The 17758-nt window shown below is 41.5% G+C and overlaps 1 protein-coding gene across 1 annotated transcript; it reads right to left on the reverse strand.

The window, feature by feature from the left end:
• Positions 1-11044: 11044 nt before the first annotated feature.
• LOC106035043 (snaclec agkisacutacin subunit A-like) lies at positions 11045-17361 on the reverse strand. The gene is made up of 5 exons (XM_066990571.1): positions 17270-17361; positions 15374-15483; positions 13098-13229; positions 11943-12078; positions 11045-11659 (listed from the first exon to the last, which is right to left on the reverse strand). Exons 1-5 carry the CDS (start codon positions 17325-17327, stop codon positions 11577-11579), a joined length of 519 nt encoding a protein of 172 aa, XP_066846672.1. The 5' UTR covers positions 17328-17361; the 3' UTR covers positions 11045-11576.
• Positions 17362-17758: the final 397 nt, after the last annotated feature.

The following is a 17758-nucleotide window of genomic DNA, read 5'->3' on the forward strand; positions in this document are numbered from 1 at the left end:
GTTTATATTTGAATCCTTCCGCCCTTAGAGAAAGAAGTATCTCATTGCATCCTACTGTTTATTTCTGTCTTTGGCTCCTCCAAATTTACACCTAGAGTAGGTTAGCACTCCTGCTGGATTATATCATGACACAGGAGACCTTTTCAAAGACTATTTTTACCCCCCAACATTAGATTTTCAGTTTATTCACCTGAGATAACAATGTATTCTTGTGCTAGTAGAGCTGTCACACTTCATTTGATAATTCAGAATTTATTCTTTGGCTTCGTGGATGAGGTGGTTTTGCAAAGGCAGTGTAATTTAATGAATTTATCTGCCTGGAAGGTGTCACCCAGAATCTGAGAGAGATCTATCTTTATATATTAGCAGATCAGCCTTGACTCTGGAAGCACCTCTAGGTCACAGTGCATTCAAACCACTTTAGCACTGGGCACGTAAATAGGGAGCAAGAAGCCAGCTCCCAATTCAGCTGTCAGACAAGTGCTCCAGAGAAATTAATCACAGGTCCAACCGTGTTTATTGCCAACCAACCATGAAATACCACAACAAGGACCCCTTGTGAGGCCATAAATACTGTGTCTTCAATCAGTAATGAGGGTGACACCACCCAAACCTGAATGTCTGTCCCAAGCTCTCTGTACAGAGGAAGAGGCAGAGTGTAAGCTTCTTGGTAAATCTAGGCAGGCCACTGAAGTGCTGCTTTGTTGTGAATTTCTTATCTTCTGAGAGCTTCACTTGAGCCTCGGATCTGATTTGCACAAGACTTGAGCATTCACTGCTGTGAGCGAACACCAGCAGCTGCACTTTGAAAGTAGAAAGTGGCGGATCACAGAGCATCACAAATGAGAAATCCCCAAATCCATGGGTGCTCTTTTCTACTTAATCCCCTCTTTACCTTATTTCTTGGTCTTGAATAGATAGGCAATGCCATTTCCTTATCTCCTTGGGGTTGTGGAAGACATGGGAACAGCAGCAGAGCTGGAGAAACACTAGACATCACTCAAAGAAATGAAAAGAACACAATGGAAACTATATATCCCCAAGTTTTCCAGGTGACAGTTCAGACCCTCTCCCTCCACTCTGGGCCCCATTTCCTGCTGGCTTTCTACCCTCTGGTACCTGGGCTACATGGGTGGGAAGAACACTGGAGAAAGACTCCTTGCAGTTTTAGTTCAGCTCATGGCTATGGGTGAAATGTCAGGAAAAGTCCTAAACCCTGAGCTCGGGCAAAGCCAGTGCAGGTAAAGCACTGGCAAGACTCTATTAAGGCTGTACTCATGGCAGTTTATCAAAACCTCATAACCTAGCCCTGTGTAGGAATGATTTTTTGTTTTCTTAACAGCACTGGGCAAGTTCTGGAACAAGAGGAAGCCTCTTGGTCAAAGCTGGACAACTCTAGCATAGTGGTACAAAAAGCTTATTGGTGAACCATGCAGAAAAATCAGTGTGTTTTGCCTAATCCCTTTCACAGAAGCAGATATTTTTTTTTCTCAACAAAATTATATATATGTAAAAACAAAACAAAGCAAATGAACAAACAAAAACAAAACAAAACAAACAAACAAACCTGAAGCAGACATGCAGAAATTTTAGTTTAAATGGAAAAAGAAAATAATTCAGAGGGCAACTGAATCCTGTGGCAGGTTGGGCTGAGCTGTGCTTTATCTACTCTGTGCTTATGTTGTTTTTATTCCATTTATCTGTTTAGACTAGTCTCTTCTTTAAAGGAAAACCAAGCTCTTTTGAACATGTAGTACATAAACTAAACATTAAAGAAGAGGGCATTTTAAGCTGACTGCTTGAATGTGGGGTCTCTTATTTAAATGAATAATCAGGACTGTCCTATTAACTCTATTGCAACTGCACCTTTTCTCTTTTTGTTTGTTTGCTATAAAATACATTGAAACTGCACACGATGCTAATGGGTCACATGATCCTAACCCAATCAATTATCTGCTTTTAAAGATGACTCATTGTTTTGTCTGTAACATAAAACAAAAGTCTGCAGTGAAAGCCCAGAACAGCCTTTTAGAAAAACTCCAGAGATTTATTTTTCCATTTGTGGTCTCATTTTTTAATCTCTCTCTGGAGCTTGAAGCCCAGATAGTGATGAACTGATACAGTATGTGCATGCAGCAGGCATTTCTTCTTGTTGCTGCTCATGTTACTGCCCAGCCTCATCTGCAAGTACAATTTTAGGGCATAAGCCTGATTCCCACTCCTTATCCTGATACAGCTATGTTTACCGAGTAAGCCCCAACTTCAGTACAAACATCCCAATTTATGCCACTGTGAGGATTTTTATAAGTGGTAAACAATTTCCTTTGCATGAGTCTGCAGATTCCCAACTGCTCGTTTTCATTATGTATTTTGGGATGTATTAATTTGTGTCAAATCTGTATCTGACTCACGGTTTCAGATGCAAAGAATCTGCAGAAAGTCTGCACTGAAATAAGAGCTCCCCAGTTCATGTTATGTTGATAGTATCCTGTTTTAATTCAGAAGACTTGAAAAGAGGCTTTCTTGATTGTCACTTTTTATTAGTATAACTTAGAGCTTTGAAACCTATATTACATGATATCTTCAACCCTGAAAATCCACCAAAAAGTAATATGTCAAAAAACAAAAAAAAAACAAAAAAACAAACCAAACAAGGAAAAACAAACAGAAAAGCTCTTCTTCTTCAATAAAACCAAAACTGAAATGGAACAAAAAGACATCGCCCTGCAAGATGGCTCTTTCTATTAGGACTGGCTGCCTTCTAGAAAATTGAACAGAGGAAAAAGATACTCTTCTCACGTCTCCTCTCAGACTTCTATAATTCTTAATCTCTAGCCTTTTTTATATATATACATGTGTATATATATATTTGTTTGTTTATTTATTTATTTGTAGATTCACTAAAAACTATTGAATCCTACAAATACAGTACAAAAAGATTTGTTGGGTAGTTTTAGGCTCCATATATGCTTCCTCATGTGAAGAAGAGTCTGGTACAGGGGAAAAAGTAGTCCTTGACAGGTAAGGAGCCTATACAACTTTGGACAAGAAAAAAGGATGCCTGCATGTTGAGCAGTCCATTTGCTCAGAGTCTCTGGGCTGAAATACATATCAGTGAATGAAAATTCTGCTTAAGCCTTCCTTACCCCTCATCTCCCATACTTTTTCCAGAAAGCCCAATGTGTTGCCTAGCCTGAGTGGCCCACTGCGGCCTCATATGCTTTGCCTATCTGCCTCAATCTAATGAAGAGAGTTTCTAGCTGAGCTGCACCATCAATCACCTCCTCCTGGAAATTATGCATACACTTTATATTCTGCATGAGAAGCAGAGGATTAATAATTTCTTGGTTCATCTATTAAAATATTTATTATCCAAGTTCTTTCTACCCTTTCTTTTTCTTAGGTAGGGCAGTCAGTGATGAAAAGATCTGTCCTACATTAAGTGCTTTTCCAAGAAATCCAGAAATCTACATTATAATGAAATACTGTTTCCTGTGGTGAAGGCTCCTGAAACTCAAAGCCCAACACATCTTTTCAGCTGCCATTGGTGTATATACAGAGCTGACTAATTAGACACTAACTAGGGCATTTTGCCTGAATCTATTAACTCACAGCCTGAAACTCAGTGTTTGTGCCTTCTTGAGCTAGTGTGAGCTGCTGATTTCGGGGGCATAGGTCTAAAATAGTGAAGGCATCTTCTTTTCACTCAGAGGCTGATCCTGGTGACTACGTTCCGTTGTTCATGAACCAGTGACTGGTTAACCTCAGTGGCTGTCTTCCTGCTGATCTGAGCAGCAGATGTTCACACTATTCAAGCACCTAAGGGAGTGAAGGAGGCTGCCTTTTTCCTCCAAGTGTCTGACGATGTTTCTTTACCTGGCTATGTAGCCCTAGCCTGGTAAGATTGCTGATTGAATGAATATAGAAGCACTTTATGCAGGCATCATTGGAAAATATCTTGGCAGTATTTGCACCAGTAAATTGTTTCCTGTGTGGACAAAAGCCTTTAAGAATAGGGTTTATTGGGCTTATTTGCCTACATGTAGACATCTAAAAGTTACATATCCAAAACTGAGCTGTTTGCCCTCAACTTTGTTCATAGACTTTGCAGAGAAATGGGGGCTTCTAGGTATGATGCACTTCAGTCCAGCACAGAGAGCTGCCTGTGGTCAGAGGAATTGCTCCTTAAATATGCCATATTTTTTTTCCAGGGCCTAGAGGGGGAGACTAGGGTGACTCTCCCTAGGTGACTACAAGGCAGATGTCTAGGGTTAAATAAATGAATCCCACCTAGGCTGTCATTTTGCTTGTATAGAATTTGGTACAGCAGAGCTGTGATTAACCAATCTGGTCTCCCAGGGCACTACCAGCCTGTAGATCATCTACTCTGATAACGATGCTGAAAGAAGAAGACACAGAGAAAAGGAGCTCATCTAAATTCATGAGATACATTTTTTTTCCTGAGTGATCCATCTCTCATTTCTAAAAAAATTCCTCAGTCTTGCCAATACCAGAGATACCATTAAAGATGGCTCTGCTAGCAAGGTGGTGAGGAGACCAATCTTATATTCTTAACGCTGTCAGTGATCTAAGTGATCCAGTGAAGATGGGCTTGATCTCTGGCCACTCAGGCTCCCAGCACAGTGCCTATTTAGCAGAGGTTTAGCGAGAATGGATAACACTTCCATGATAGCTTAGCATAATAATGCCCTAGAAAGGTGGTTCAACAGACACCTACTTATCTTCTCACCTTTGTACAGTAATGCAGTTCATGCTTCCTTGCAGTAAAAGAAAAAAAAAAAAAAAAACACAAGAAAAACATGAGGTTCTGCCAACACGTTTCCCAGATGAATGGTGTCAAGTCTCTCCTGTGTGCATTTAAAAGGAGTCTCCTTGTGTCCATTTTCAGTGTCTGCTTTTCCAGTGGGCCATCTTGGAAGAGGCTTTTCTCTGTGGTAACACAGGTCCTGTCCAGTTAGGCCAAGCATTGTCTTTGAGAAAGTACTTTATTTCTGGGATATTAATTGTTCATTGAAAAGTGCTACCTTGTTCAAGTTTTTTGTTTTGTTTTGTTTTGTTTTATTTTACTTTTATTAAAAAAGGTATGCCCTTCACAAGAAGAATATAACTTTTCAGGAGGGGAACTGCTGTTTTCCATGAAGACCTGCTGGCAGCACCTCCAACATCTCTGAGGAATGATGAATTCAATCCAATATGTGTGCATGGCGTAAGGTATTTTATTACCCCTTTGTGTATTTGGAGCCTGTGTATTAATCATCACCTAGAAGCAAGAAGAAAATTGTTAGAGTCTCTTGAGGTGAAGGCTGTGTGTAAAACAGCTGAGGGCTTTGTGGTATATTGTAGTGGTTTGGAAGCTGAATTAACCTGAACTCTTTTTTTTTTTAGTATTATTTTTTATTATTTTTTCCCTTCAGCATGACTAGCCATGGCTACAGAAATGGATTTCTTGCTGTAGAAAGAGAAAAGCAGGGTTTTATGTATTTCCTACCAGATCAAAGCAAAAAGAGCTATTCAAGTAATTTTTCACCCTTTTGGTATGGTGCTACAGGATTAGGTGTATTTGATCTATGTCCTTTGTGAACTCCGGTGGGCTTTTTATTCAAATTTTATGGAATTTACCTTAACACTGATACACACTTTTGATAGTGCAAGGCACAGTTCTTACCTGGCAGAAAAAAAAAAAAACAAACTTTTTTTTTTTTTTTTTGGCTGTCATCCAAGGATGATCTCTAATTTTATCCATGTATCTGCAAGTAGACATCTAGTCTGCATGAGATCGCATGCAAAATCTGACACTTACATGCATGTTCACATTAAGAGCTATGTTTTTTTCTCCTCGTTAGTGGGAGGGAGAAGCCAAAAAAAAAAAAAAAAAAAGAATAAAATGAACCAATCTTGGTATGTTTCTTAAGACCATGAAATGCAATGTAATGAGAGAATGGCAGGTCAAACTAAATGTTCTGGTGTGGTATACTGTTTCCAGCACTGTTGACCTTCACTGGACTCCTCCAATCTTTTTGGTCTTCCTTGGAACCTGTGTATATCCTCTGGATCTGCAACAGTCTTTGTCAAGGAATTCTGCTGTATGAAGAACTACTTCTTTTTATTTATTTTGAATTTGGTTTCTGTCACTGTTGTTAGGTGTCCTCTAGTCCTACTGTTTAATCTTGGCATAAGTGTGAAGTGACAGGTCTAGCTATGGTTAGTTTTGTGTGAATGGCTCAGAATGCCAAATCAGTGGCATTTTTGCCAGTCAAATACTAGGAGTACTTACAATTTTCTTTTCTTTCCCAAGCATGTTTTGGTGTGCCATTCTGGACCATTCCATCACAAAACAAACCTTATGCCTAGCTACTCACATTTACCCCTTTTGTTTGCATGTTGTGGTAGCTGCTTACACAAATCAGGACTAAGCTTTTGTTTGCGTAGCTCAGAGATCTGTGTTAACAAGACATCAATCTAATGCCATCATCTGCCTGAGGGAAAAGAACCCACAAATTAGGCTAAACATGTAGGGTGATGGACTGACAGCAACAAAATCCTTGCATGGGGCTACCACAAAGTTCAGATGGTTTGGCGAGGCAGTCTAGGCTGTATTGTCTCATATTTCTCTCCACCAGTCTACACTTTAATGAATGGTCTGTCAGATGGGTCTTCTGCAGAGAGTGGCACTCCCCTTCCCATTCCTCCGTGTTGTGTTTTGCCACACAAGAACAAACAGCCCAGATATTTCCAAACAGGGTCATCAGCATTGCAAGAGAGCATGGGAAACCAGACTGGCAAATTAGCTCACATCTTCTTAAGAACCTTTCTCTTTCATCAGCCATCAGCCTTAATATTTTTTTTTTTTTTCCCCATAAATTAAGCTGTAAACTCTCAGGACAAGAGTGTATGTCTTCCTGGCAGGTTGGATAGCACCTAGGATAATGAAGCTTCTTTCCTTCTTATGACCTCTAAGCATCACCATAATATAAATTATGAATACATTCATTCTAGTTCATGGTCGCAGCATATAGACAAATTCATACATATAAGTTTGGGAATTATTAATTACTTTTTTAAAAGGGACTAATAAACAGTATTCCCAAACATGTACAGCTCAGGCAGGATGCTCAGTTTATTGTCTGAAAATGGAAGGCCTTTATTCATAAATACGATGTTGGAAAGTTTTCAAAGCTAGTCTGCTTGTCTGCCTGTGGGTCACAATTCCAAAAGCATTGGGATGCCTAAGGGTGCTGACATTAAAAATCCTATCCCAGGAGTTTTTCTCCACCTTTTGGTACCCACAGGTAATGGAAAATTGGCTCTGAATCACCTTCTGGAAGGAGGCAGCCTCGCTGAAAGGAATTGTGGTTTCTCTTTCCAGCCACTGACACTGTCGTGCAGTGTCAAAACAGGCCATATAGGCCTGCACCCTATTTCTGCTCATTTGCAAATGATGTGCAGCTTTGTTCACTCTTGGAAAGTGCTTTAAGATCAGTAAATTTCATTCTGTGGGGAGGACTAAAGTTCATTGTCCAAGGTCTTGTTATTCCTGCTATTGTCCACAGATACATTAAACTGGGAGGTACTGCTAACTGTGATAAGGCTTCAGTGGTGTGAACAAATATTCATTAAGAACTTAACTGAAGCAATTGCTTCAGTTTAGATAGCTTATCAGCAGTCCACTGAATGCAGATTAGGCTACAGATCCCCTGGTGTGGTTCATATTGATGCTGAAGATACAGAATTTACATTATGAAATCTCCAGTCTTTTCATTCTTCTCCCATTGCTGTGGAAAGTCTTTGCATCTTGAAAAATACCCATCAAAACACCTAATTTTTCTTAGTATGTGCACTCCTCAGAATCTTCTTGCAAAGAAATTCCTACTATTGCAGAAAACCTGTGTTGCAGGTGTGCAAACTGATGTGTAAATACGAGAAGGGAATTAGAGACTGCTGTGATGAGAGCACTGAGAAGATTGACAAATGAAGGAACTTTTAAACTCTAAGCTTTGTTAAATTCATTCATCAACAAAATCCTTTGTGCAATGGCTAATTCTCACACACTGTTTATCATCATCACTGTGTGTACAGAATTGTTTGTCTTCAACAACCATAATCATCTGTGAGTACAATGCTACAGAGACGATGCCACACAGATGAAACTGATGGCTATGGTCCTTGGTGGTCCCTAGACGTGGCAGTTAGGGCGATCAGGCATGAGACCTCATTCGTAAGAGAAGCCAGAAATGAAGTGGGTTTGTGTGTTGGGTTTACATGGCAATGTCTTGGTAGCAGGGGCTGATGGGGTGGCCTCTGTGAGCAGGGCCCAGCTGCTGCCCTGTGTTAGATCAGAGCCAGCTCCAACCGGCTCCAAAGGGCCCTGCTGCTGGCCAGAGCTGAGAAATGAGCAACACTGGTTGGGCCTCTGGGAGAGCAGATTGAAGAAAGGGGGTAAAAAAAAAAAAACTGCTGCGCAACAGCAGCTGGGAGAGAGGAGTGAGAAGCAGCCCTGCAGACCCCAAGGTCAGTGAAGAAGTAGGGCAGGAGGTGCTCCAGGAGCCAGAGCAGCAGTTCCCCTGCAGCCTGTAGGGAGGCCCCTGGTGGAGCAGGCTGTCCCCCTGCAGCCCATGGGCCCCACACGGAGCAGATCTCCACGCTGCAGCCCGTGGAGGAGCCCCCGGTGGAGCAGGTGGATGTGGCCTGGAGGAGGCTGCGGCCCATGGAGAGCCCCCGCAGGAGCAGGCCCCGGGCCGGAGCTGCAGCCCATGGAGAGGAGCCCACGCAGGAGCAGGGGCCTGGGGGTGCCAGAATCCCGTGGGAAGGACTCCACACTGGAGCAGGGGCAGAGAGTGACCGTGAAGGAGCGCCAGAGACGAAGCGTCACGGACTGACTGCAGCCCCCATTCCTTGTTCCCCTGCACCACTTGGGGGGAGGATGTAGAAGAGGGTGGATGGGGGGAAGGTGTTTTTAGTTTGTTTTTAGTTTCTTACTGCTCTAGCTTCCTAGTAATATGTAATAAATTACCTAATCTCCCTATGCTGAGTCTGTTTTGCCTGTTTTGCCCATGACAATAATTGGTGAGTGATCTCCCTGTCCTTATCTCAACCCTTGAACCCTTTCCATCATATTTTCTCCCCCTGTTCTTTTGAGGAGAGCTTAGAAAGCAGTTGTGGTGGAGTTTAGCTGCCCAGCAGGGTAAAACCACCACAAATTGTCCTTTTTTTTTTTTTTTTTTTTTTTCTGATTTTTCTTGCTTATGCCTGATGGTTCATGCTATTTTCCCCTCTCAAAAAGGGGACACTTGTCTCCTCTAGATACCACTTTAGATACCACTTTTTTTTTTCTTTTTTTTTTCTTTTTTTCTTTTTTTTTCCCTCCAGCCAGTCATCATTTTTGTGTATTTGTGTTTTGCCTATTTGCAGTCCCTTGTGCTTATCTTGTCCTCTGCCTCTCAAATTTTTGTTAACTGTATGTGGGCTACCTGAAACTACACCCATCTTCGTCAGTCATGTTGCTCATGTACTTTAGCAAAATGCTTATACATTGCATCTTGCTGTGCCATGAGCATTACAAAATACTTAAATTTGCCTGTTAGTTACACCATCTCTGTACATATTTGGGTTGAAGGCAAGTTAATGTTAATTATATCTTGACTAATACATTTATCATTTCTAGGTGACACAGACCTCTGTTTTGCCACAGGTGCATATTTGCTATGTTGTTCACCTTTCTGACCTGTCTTTTCATGGCACAGCAGGCTTGTGGCCTTTTCTCTCTTACTGTCTGAACACTGGTGGCCACACTGTGTGTTGACCTTGTAAGACAGATGTATATTTTGTCAGCCTTTCCATGGCTATTTCTGCAGATACTGAATCTGCAGTCCCCTGCCGGGGAAGAAAACGAACTGTATTCAGTGACTAGTAAGGCTCTTCATAACTCTCTTTTCTACCTCAAGGACACACTTTTCTTTACTGCTTCTAGTGGAAGTAATTCTGCAATAAAATAAGGTCAAGGAGTGGGCCGCATCTCTGACAATATGATGTAGTGTCATTTGTAGAAATTATGCTTGGATTAACTGGTCAGGCTTTTTGCCTCCCCTTTAAATTCACCATGTTCACTTCAATTTGGGAAGCTGCATTCCTCAAAGGACGGAAGGTTTGAAGAATAAGAATCAGATCCTCCTTGATTCCACCCCCATTTCTTCTACCATCTTCCCTTGTGACCCTGAACAAACCACTATGGACACTTCTAAAATACTGGAGTAACAGCCATGAAAAAAAGGTTTTGTGTAAAACATTGATTTTGTCTTAGTATGGTTGGCATTCCTTGAGATAATTACAGGGAAAAACATTGATTCTGAAGGAACCAAGCTATCCCAATGCTTGGAAAGAGGCGTCTCTGGAGTGGACTTATGTCTGCTCCTTGGCATCCCTCCTGGGCAAGACCACACCACAGGTAGCCTAGGGACATGAAAAGCTATGTGCTGCCCAAGCTAGACATTTGCTCTCCTAACAGCAGGTCAGTCTGATCCCCAGGAAGCCCTTGGCACTCTTACTCCTAACTTGTCCACATACCCAATTTACTCACGTGGGAGAAAATCTGACATCAGCTTTATAGGGAGTGCTCAGGTAAAGTAGGCAGCTGCTGTTTTTATCTGTGTAATCATTCTTCGAGGATAATCAGATGGCTGAAATGTTAACTAAATTTTTGCTTCTCTTCTCATCTTCCTAACTGATGAGGTTATTTGTCATCACCTCAATGAGCCAAGCCAACATTCCTGGCCCAAGCTTTTATGTTTACTTTTTTAGCTGGTGAGGGAAAGTACCTTGGAAGAGAAGCTTGCAGCTAGCTGATGGATTCCAAAGCAATAAGGAAAAACAAAGTGAAAATGTTTGCCTTTGGGGAATGCAGTCATGTATCACACTGAGAACTTAGAAAACCCTAAACATGATAGCAAAGTTTGTTTAATTTAACAAAGTGTCAACCTATGCAGTTCGCAAAGTGGTGCACCACCTCCTGTGCCAATGGTACACTCATGACTTCTCCCTGTGTTTTGGGCCTCATCTTATGGCTATATCAGTTTATTGAACTAGCCATTTATCTACTTAAATATTAAAAACATTCAATTTATTCTCCTTGGATCTATCTGACACTTAGAAGAAAGAAATTCTAGGATTTAAAATGTATGACTAATGTATGACTTGGCATGATTAAATGGTGAAATGAATAATGTTTTAATGAGTGATTGGTAATTATTTAATAATTAAAGAGCTCTTATGAATATTCTTGAACACCCTGTGGAAAAGCTAAATGGTATGCTGATTTCATCAAGCATTCAAATCAAATCAGAATTTATTTTTATGGGATCATTTTAGAGATAGTCTACAGGAACATCACCACAATAATGCAAACAGAACATAAAAGTAACTTGCTCTAATACTTCTGCTTTTTTAATATTGGATCTTGATTTTTCCATGCAAAGGATTTCAATGCACTAATGGATTGCAGCTGAACTCTATTCCAAGTGCCACAGCAGCCAGTCAGGTTTCATCAGTCGTTCAGTGATAGGTTAAGGGTGCTTCAGGTTTGGTTTGTAAACGCAGATGAATGGTAGCTTATTGCTGCAGTTAGAGCCATCCCATTCACCCCCTCCTGGAAACAAAGACCAAGAGTGATAACAAAGGAAAGGCAGAAGATATGATAAGAGAACTATTTCACTCCTTACGTGGAATCATTTAATCTCAGTTCAGCACCTGGAAATTTAATTTTCTTTTCATTTGTGTTTCCATAGTATGTACATTGCAGGTCTGGGCAACATTTTAATAAGATGTTGTTTTCTGTAGCTAATCCTGGAAATAGTCTATCCACTGGAATAGCAGAGGTTCAAGAGCAAAGTAAACTGTGTGAGTCATAAATCATCTTAGATTTTCCTTACCTCCAATATTGAGGCTCAAGCAAAATTTTATGTTAAACAGACTGTTAATTAGTCTTCTAACAGAACTGAAAATGGATAACAGAGGCCTCTGGATGAAGGTTGTCAGAGATCCATCACTCCATTTCAACAATGACCCCTGCAGACAAAAAAAAATAACTCCAGAAGATTAATGGGAACTGCAGGTAGCAGTTAAATTCTGAAAGCAGTTTGGCACACTTTTATATTTGCTGGGATGGAAAAAGGACTGAACGGGGGCCCTCTTCCACATGGACTTAGAAACAGTTATCGCTTGTGGGGATATCATTGTTCTGTAGAGCTGCATGAATAATTAATTTTTAATTCCATGTTAGATTAATTTCACCTCATCTTCTCTATATGAATTGTCCTCAAATAAATCATAATTTTCTTGAATATATTTGTAATTCAGAATAGACTATATCACTCATGACTAATTCACTGCAGGTAAGTGACACTCAGAATTTGAGACATTCTGGATGGACACACAGGTCATTGATATGCCCTGTTGCATGTGTAAAATTTACAGAATAAAATTTCTATTTCCAACATGCACTTACATATCTGAAATTCACTTGCTTTTACCAATTTTACTAATGTTATATTCACCATATCAGCAAAAGCTCTGCTAGGTTCATTGTCTAGAATATTGGTGAGAAAACACTCTGAAGGAATTCATTAAAAGATCTGAATGAATATATCCATCCAAGCTTTTTATAACACCAAGTCCAGTCTACTACCCTGACATTCTGCTAAACAGAAATTAAAGAGAGAAGTTATTATCCACCATCCAGTGGTGGATTTATCCACCTCTCCTTTGAGATTTGTATCTCAGCTCTCGTTCTTCAGGTGGAATATAATTGGAATATGATGTTGATCAGAGTTTATCACTTCAACTTTTTTTCCTCGAACTCCCATCTTCCTCTATCCCCAGCCCCCCAGATCACTGAAGGATAAAAAGCATGACTTTTTGATACATCTTTAGTTTTGCTGAGACTGAAAAGATCTTCCCTTGTTACAAACGGAAACTATTCCCTTGGGGAAAAAAATAAAAAAATTCTAGTAGACATTTTTGGTCAGTTGAGTTATAAAGGTCTTTTGACTGATGCTTGTTTTCATTACCGGTCCTGGCACACTTGCCTTTTGGTAAGTTCCACCTGTCCAGAGCTTGGTTTCCTTTTGTCCCTGAGAAAGTTTACGAAGGAATTCATTCTCTTCTTCACTAGTGATGCTGGTTAGGTGACTTCCTGCTCTTTCAGCTGAACAGGTTTCCTGCACAGTAAGAAGCAGTAGAGAGTTAAACATGGGAGACAAAAAATGGCTAGAGCTTTCTGAATAAGAGTTGAGCAAAGAAAAATGTGGAATAAATGATTAGTGGGTGGAAAAGGACATGGCAATAAGAGAAAGTCCAAGAAAGGGATATCTAATAGGAGTAGAAATGTGAGGTGACAGGGAAATCCACCAAAAGTTTTCAGTTTCAAAAGAAGAGGAATCAAAGACGGAAAAAAGAGAAGAACAGAGAGAAGGAATGCTCAAAAAAAAAAAAAGTAAAAACTTGAACTGCGGGATCCAAGTGAGTGGCGCCTGTAGTGTAGCCAATTACAAAGGGTTTCTATACAGCCAGTAGAGAACAAGAAGTATCTCCAGACTGTCATACACCCAGTGAAAGAAAGGCATTGAGGGGAGCTAAGATGAAGTGGCTGTCACTGGTAAGACCCTACTGAACAGCACAGCCTAGGTATCTCCACTTTTTTGACAGCTAACGTCAGGCAAAATGAACCTTACAATGAAAAGAAATACCAAAAGACAGATGAGCAGAAATTGAGATTTCAGAAGAGTTTGTCCAAGAGGATGCTATTTACGATGTTCCTTCCTCGTGTCCCTAGCCAGCTGGGGAATGGAGTAGACAGGAACAGTTCTCCACCCTGAGTCTCTCCAAACAGACTGGGTCCTCCAGAGTTTTCTTTTGCATTTGGTAGGGAAGGATATTTTTGTTTGCACCGCGAAGCAAGAGCACTCTAGCTGATGTTTAGTACTGGTGTTTAGGCTCAGGGGAAAACTGTTCTCTTCATCCTGAGGCATTTAAATTTCATACACTCTTGTAGACATGACTCAAGAGAAACATGGCATGCCGAGGCAAACATATATGGAAAATTTTTGTGTGGCTCCTGAAAGATATCAGGTGCAGAGCTTCAAATTACAGGACTCACCTGATATCAACTGAACAGGTAGCAAAGTGAAGTCAGAATGTCTTTTAGGAAGTATCACTTAATGAAGTGGAAAAAGGGTTCACTGTTTCCAAGATATTTGATGAATCAGTGACAAAGGTCAAACCCAGAAGAAATGGTGATGTGAGACATGTAGGAAGCAGACGGAGAAACCCTTCAACTATAACCCTTCAGTTTGGTGTCCTCTTACATTCAAGGATCCCCCAGAACCACCTAAACTTCTGTTCACTGGTGTATTGTGTCCTGGCAGCCAGGAGGGCCAACCATATCCTGGGGTGCATCAAGCACGGCATTGCTAGTCAGTCGAGGGAAGTGATTGTCCAGCTCTACTCTGCGCTGGTGCGGCCTCACCTCTAGTACTGTGTGCAGTTCTGGGCACCACAGTACAAAAAGGATGTAAAACTGTTGGAGAGTGTCCAGAGGAGGGCAACGAAGATGATGAAGGGCCTAGAGGGGAAGACATATGAGGAGCGGCTGAGGTCACTGGGCCTGTTCAGCCTGGAGAAGAGGAGGCTGAGGGGGGACCTCATCGCAGTCTACAACTTCCTTGTGAGGGGGAGTGGAGAGGCAGGTGCTGACCTCCGTAATCACCAGTGACAGGACCCACGGGAACGGTGTTAAGCTGAGGCAGGGGAGGTTTAGGTTAGACATCAGGAAGAGGTTCTTCACTGAGAGGGTGGCCGCACACTGGAACAGGCTCCCCAGTGAAGTAGTCACTGCACCGAGCCTGTCTGAATTTAAGAAGCAATTGGACTGTGCACTTAGTCACATGGTCTAAAATTTTGGGTAGACCTGTGCGGTGCCAGGAGTTGGACTTGATGATTCTTATGGGTCCTTTCCAACTCGGGATATTCTGTGATTCTATGATTAGAAATAACTCACTTTACAGAATGAGGAAAATAGGCCTTGTGCTCAAAAACCTCAGTATAAGAAGGGAAACATGAGAAATAGCAACTCCAGAAGGTCCAGGTTCCAAGCTGGAAGTAGTTTGTTGCAGGAGCGTGTCCTGTGGTGAGGCAGAGTACAGCTAACCCCATCAGCACTGAGCTGAATATCAAATTCTTTTGGTCAACACTGATACATGACAGAAGAAGCAGAGAGGGAGGAAAAAAGAGTCTAGTATAAGACAGATAACTGTAGAAAGTAGAGAAGAAATGATGAACACTCCTGTTTGGAAGAACCTGGTACCTCAGCTTTGGTCCAGGTCATTCTCTCTTCAATAAGCTTGTAGCAGCGTCCTTTGTAGCTAATCCAACCTTTCTGACATGGATTTTGGCAGATGAGTTTTGCAGATGAGCCTGGAAGAGATGGATTAGGAATTACATTATGTGCAGGATTATGTCTGTCAGAAATTTTGGGCAAGTCATTGTGATGCTCAGCTATAGTGTTGTCAACAAAGAAGCATAGAATAAATCCAAAAGAAAAGTCTCACAAATCTTTCCAGATAGGGAGATATCCCTATAATATCTTGATTCAGCTAAACTGAGTTCAGCATTTCACAGGGACATTCAGTAAAGTAAAACTGCAAAACAAAGGGCAAATACTAGATATTCAGGGCCTGGATTTTTTTTTTTTTTTTTTTTTCTTCCTTTTGTCTTTTAAAATAAATAAATAAATAAATAGATAGATAGATAAAATTATAATGTTTAAAACATCAGCATATGAGGAGCACTAATTTAGGAGCCAGATGCCATTTAGGTTATAAGCAGAATTATTTTGCTGCCATCATTACAGGATCCAGTGGGTGCAGCTGTGCTTTAGCAATCCATTCCAATGCGTGCTGCAATGCATCACATTTGTGGATTCTGCTCTGGATCTGCCCCCTGGAGACACAGCAGCAGGTTCGTTGGGCCAGCTTTGGAAGGTGTGTGGGCCTTTGTGGTTTCCCAAGAGTCATCAGCATGTGGTCTGGCTGGCCTGGAGTGTAGTGTATTAGTCCGCCTTTGCTGGGGAGAGCCTGTCTCTGCAATAGTAATAGGGACTTCAGGCTGGTGCATCACATTGCTTTAGAGGAGAACAAAACACATTTGTCAGGCCTGAATTAAGATGGATTTTGCTGAAAGTTCTTGGAATTGATTTCTTTCCAGTTTCTTTCTTGGTAAGTAGTCAGCACAGTTGGGTTCAACTTACAAAATATCATTGATTTCTCTCCCCAAACCACAGATGATTCAGCTTGTAATTTCCTCTACAATTATAGAGCAGGTCTCCTTAGAAACTGCTTGTATCCATTCAAAGTTTCATCTTGTGGAAACCACATTTCCCCTCTCTTAGGACAGATGTGCTTGGCACTAGTCCAGACAGGAAAAAAAAAATAAAGGAAGGTATGATAAATATTCTCTTTTCTCCTGTTCCCTCTTTTCTGCTTCCTGAAAGGAGACTCACAGCATTACAATTTCAGCTCTCTCTGAGTGCTTTTGGATCTCAGGCCATCCCAAGTTGTGGAGTTGGCTCTGGGGCTGCTCATGCCTCTGCAACCAAAATGGCCAACGTGTTGCACACTCTTTCTCCTCTAAGGCAGAACAGGGCGCAAAAGAGTGGTCATGCCTTCTCTATCCCAACACAGTGTGTGCCACCAAAGCCTAGCCAAGCCAAGCTGATTGCACAATTGGTTCTGCCTTGGCTGGCAGTCACGCATTGCCCCTTCAACAACACACAGGGGAAGTCTCCACCTTCTCTTGGCATCCCCTGTGACCCTCAAAGTAACCTATCCTCATGCAGGGAGTCCCTGTCATGGAAAGAGCTTGGCTTCTGGGTCTGACAGAAAGGGTCAGACAAACCACAGGATCTAGTTTGTACAGATAAATTGTAGGAGCTAATGACAGTTTGCAGAGCTTTGCAGGAGGGAAGCTTGCGCTGGGGCAAGGTCACATAGAGTGTCTCTAACCTCTGATTTCTCCTCAGTGCTTTCCTGAAAAGGTCAAGATGACATTATATTCATTTTACATTTAGAAAAATACCTCAGATTTTCTTCCTTAATGACTGTAAACGAGGCCTGTGCTGGCAACAGAGGCAAAAAGTTGAAGCTAGGGGACAGATTATTTTTTTTGCAACATCAGAAAAACAACTGAGGCACATTACACTCACCTTCTGAGATGGAGAGAATCAAGACTCCAAAAAGCAGGAAAAAAAAATGATAGGACATTGTCAGATGGCCTGGTAGCCCTACTACCTGTGACCTGTAAAAAGCAGAAGGTGTTCAGTTTAGTACCTAAATGTTGGTGGAAGTTTGTAAGTGGAAAGATCTGCAACCCTATGAAAGAGGCTTGCAGCAATGTGTTTTACTTCACTGGGAAGAGTGCGTGTGAGGTGGATGGAGGACTAGCTGAACTGTGGAGCTCGAAGCATTGTGGTCTGTGGCAAAACGTCCAGCTGGAGGCAAGTGACCAGCAGTACGTCCCAGGGGTCAATACTGCTGCCAGTACTGTTTAAGATATTTGTTAATGACCTCTCCGATGGGACACAGTGTACCATCCGCAAGTTCACATACGATACAAAACTGGGAGGTGTAGCTGGCACACCATGCGGTCGTGCTGCCTTTCAGAGAGACCTCAACAGGCTGGAGGAACGGGACAG

Source organism: Anser cygnoides, chromosome 1 (assembly GCF_040182565.1).
Source record: "Anser cygnoides isolate HZ-2024a breed goose chromosome 1, Taihu_goose_T2T_genome, whole genome shotgun sequence".
Classification (NCBI taxonomy): Eukaryota; Metazoa; Chordata; class Aves; order Anseriformes; family Anatidae; genus Anser; species Anser cygnoides.

Excerpts from the sequence above, each read along its gene's own strand:
- LOC106035043 (XM_066990571.1), bottom strand. The coding sequence starts at position 17,327 with ATGTCCTATCATTTTTTTTTCCTGCTTTTTGGAGTCTTGATTCTCTCC. Across the intron at positions 13,230-15,373 it reads TGACCTGGACCAAAGCTGAG|GAAACCTGTTCAGCTGAAAG; the intron begins GTACCAGGTTCT and ends CTTACTGTGCAG. Across the intron at positions 12,079-13,097 it reads CAGGTGGAACTTACCAAAAG|GGGTCATTGTTGAAATGGAG; the intron begins GCAAGTGTGCCA and ends TTTTGTCTGCAG.